This window comes from Mirounga leonina, unplaced genomic scaffold, assembly GCF_011800145.1.
Source record: "Mirounga leonina isolate KUSES-001 unplaced genomic scaffold, KU_Mleo_1.0 Mir_224, whole genome shotgun sequence".
In the NCBI taxonomy this organism is placed as follows: Eukaryota; Metazoa; Chordata; class Mammalia; order Carnivora; family Phocidae; genus Mirounga; species Mirounga leonina.
In genome coordinates, this window is record NW_023270615.1 from 20,526,869 (window position 1) to 20,530,177 (window position 3,309).

Sequence of the window (3,309 nt, forward strand, 5' to 3'; positions counted from 1 at the left end):
ACAGCGAGGGCCACAGGGGCCCCCACTAGGCCGAGGACAGCGAGGGCTACAGGGGTCCCCACTAGGCTGAGGACAGTGAGGGCCCTGGTGCGCCACGCACACCACCCGCAACGAGCCTCCCAGGGCGCAGGGCCCGGCCCGCCCCTCGGGAGCCCAGTCACCTCTGGGCAATGCAGAGCAGCAGGCCCACTCCACGACAGCACCTGCGGGGTCTGCGAGCCCGTCTTTAGGACTCACCCAGCCCCACAAGAGCCCTGCGAGTGCTCTGAGCAGAGGCTCAAGGAGCAACACCCCCATGCGGCAAAACGACCCCCACCCTGCACATGGGCCTAAACACCAGCACCGAAAACACAGTCCCAGCCCCCCCCCCCCCGCCCCAGGAGGCAGTGCCCAATCCGGCAAGAGCAGCTCCCAAACCCTTCTGCGGGGAGGCCCCATCTTCCCTGAAGGCAGGGGGCCATGGACAGGAGGGGGCAGCATCCCCGGAGGGCGCTGAAAACCAAGACTGTGTCCAGGATCCTGAGGAAGACTCAGAAGGAGCAGGTGACCCAGGAAAGGCCGGCAGCCCGCCTCCGACACGGCTTCCAGATGCCAGCCAGGTCTCCTGGGGACCCACACCGGCTCGGAGGGGGCAGTAGGCCAGAAGGTGCTCTCAGACACCCCGGACAGTGTCGGCGGTCAAGATCCGCCCCTACATGGGCCCAGAGTCTACAAAGGACTGGCACTAGCCAAGGACAGCCCGGGGACAAGGGAAACGTGCGCCGGAGCTCTGGGGCGTGCACTCCCCCTGCTATCAGAGCTCGTTCTGCTGCCTGGACAAAAGTTCATTCAAAAGAAGACAGACAGGGAAGTGATACTTTAAAATGGCTTCCCTAGAAAATGAGCGTGAGCTTTGGCCACCTAGAAAATTCGGGAGGTGATGTGTCTTGCTGCAAAGCCCTTCCAACACAGATTTATGGAAGGAAATCGGACGTTACAGGAATCTTTCGTCCTGCAAGCCAGACTATTTGGTCTAGAGATGCAGCCTTGGAAACCCCTCGGGCAGGGCACCCTGGGAGAAGAGTGGGTGAGCCCTCCTCCGTCTGGCAGAGGCCAGCAGGTGCAGATGCCCCCCAGCATCCTGAGGGCAGGAGGAGGAAACAGACTTTTGGGGCGTTCCAAAGCTGCCAGCCAAGGCACTCCTGGGGGCTGAGGAAGGGGGGGTCAGAGGGTGGGAAGAATCCTGCAAAGCTCCCCATGCTGAAGGCAACACTCCCAGTGACCTCCACTGGGATCCCTGACACCCAGCCATCCTGGGGGCCGACAGAGGATGGACATCTCCACACTGTGCAGGAGGAAACCCCTTCCCCAGGCTCAGAGCCAACAAACCATACCTGTTGCCCTCTCTCGGTGCACAGGGGTCCCAGAGACCCAACCCTCACCTCCTCCACTAAGGACGGCCTCACCGGGCTGGACGCCTCCTCCCATGATGCTACACTCCCCCCTTACCCTCCCACTCTCTGTGTCCTCGATGGTGACCTTGGGGGTCCTCAACAAGTAACAGGGTAAATAACAGCCTCCTTGTCGGTGAGGAGGCAGCATGCCGCTCCAGATCCCAGCTCAGAACAGCCCAGCAGAGGCAGCTGACCCCAGATGCTGCCCATGGACCTGGAGGAAACGTCAGATGCCCAGTCACTCAGAGAGGTACAAGGACGGTTTCCTGCCAACGGGGGCTCCCAGTACCTCCTGTTCAAGAACGGCCACCAGACGGATGGCGAGCCTTCTCCAACCTTCCTACTACCACCCAGAGTCCAGGCATAAAAGACCCCTGGATGGCAGCCAGGCTCCAGGCCCATGCTCTGCTCAGGACCCAGAAGCAGGGCCGCCTGCCTTGCCTTACAGGGTATGGGAACCAGAAACCCTTCCGAGGGTCACGTGGGCCTGCAATGCCTCGTCGCTGCTGAGGCCTACCTCAGATACCACTGCCGCTCCCCGGCTCCTGCCCACCGCCCTGCACCAGCAGGTGCCCACAGCACCACGCAGGGCGACACAGGGCGACGCAGGGCCACTTGGCGAGAGGGAGAAGGCGGGAAGGGAAGGCGCAGGGCCACGCTCTAAACCTGGGCTCCTGTGCTCCTCCCCGGTCCTCCCTGACCCACACAGCAGCGCCATCACTGGCCAGGGCCCCCAGACCACAAACCACCGAAGCCACCCCTCCACAGGGCCCAGAATCATCCACAGCCATGAGGAAGGAGCGCTCAGTCCCTCCTGAAGGACTCCACAGGACGCCACCAGCCCTGCCAAGAAAACTCCACGTTGCCCCTGCAAAACCGAGGGACTGCAGGAAGGGCTGGCATCTGGAGCTCTTTGCCTCTGGAGAAAGGCCAAGGACAGGTCGACACCCACCAGATCGGGGAGCTCGCACACACGCAAGCCACACTGCAGGGGCCCCAGAGCCAGAGCAACCAAATCCCGTTTCGGAGCCAAAGAGGCAGGCGGCCTGCAGTGTGGCGGGCTGCCCTGCTAACTTCGCAGGGTGCTGGCGTAGGTTTACAGCCGGGCAGCCAGCTCCCGTACAGGACGGCCCCGTGCCTGACAGCTGACCCCCGCCGAGGGAGGGCCCCGTGAACACCCGCTCTGACAGGCACGGTCCTGGCTTCCAAGGCTGGCCCAGGCAGCTCGGGTTACCGTTTACACAATCTTACAGGGCTGCGGCCTGACGCAGCCAACGTGAGGGCACATTATGAAAAACGCACGTCCGGGGCCTTCGCGTTACGAAAGAAAACCCTACCCGCATTTTGTTCGACTTGGTTTCAAGACCGCTCGCACATCCGTTTTGTGGAGCAGGGGGCCCTGCAGGAACCGAGAGGCCCCTGACGCACCCGGCCTGGCAGCCCCCTCGCACAGACCTCGGCTCAGAAGCAGCCCCTCAAGCATGCCCAGCTGGGGCACCTACGCCTTTAGACCCCGGAGCGCCTGGAACACGGGGCGCCCCACTGCGCCTTCCCGTACAGACCACCTGGGGGTACAGGCAGACGGACGCGCCCTCCAAGTGCCCGCTGCTCCGCGGGACCCGCAGCTGGGAGGCCGGCCCTCGACCGCACACGCGGCGCGCACGCACAGGATGACGCGCGCGGCTGCCCACCCCCGCCTGCGGCCAGCGCCCTCACCTGCAGCTCGCACCAGGCCACCTCCACCCAGGTCTCCGTGTCCAGCCCCTTGTAGACCGTCTTGAACGAGCCGCGGCCCAGTTCGATGTCGAACTTGAGGAAGCGGCCGTCCAGGGAGGTGGCCACGGCCTTGAGGTCGTCCTCGTCGTCGTCCTCCTCC

The 3,309-nt window shown here is 63.9% G+C and overlaps 1 protein-coding gene across 1 annotated transcript in view; it reads right to left on the reverse strand.

Annotated features, from left to right (window-relative positions):
• The window catches only part of WNK2 (WNK lysine deficient protein kinase 2), a 128,360-nt gene that overhangs the window by 123,758 nt on the left and 1,293 nt on the right, over positions 1-3,309 (reverse strand). Inside the window, 1 exon segment of the mRNA XM_035028982.1 lies at positions 3,150-3,305. Coding sequence (XP_034884873.1) covers positions 3,150-3,305 — 156 coding nt within the window.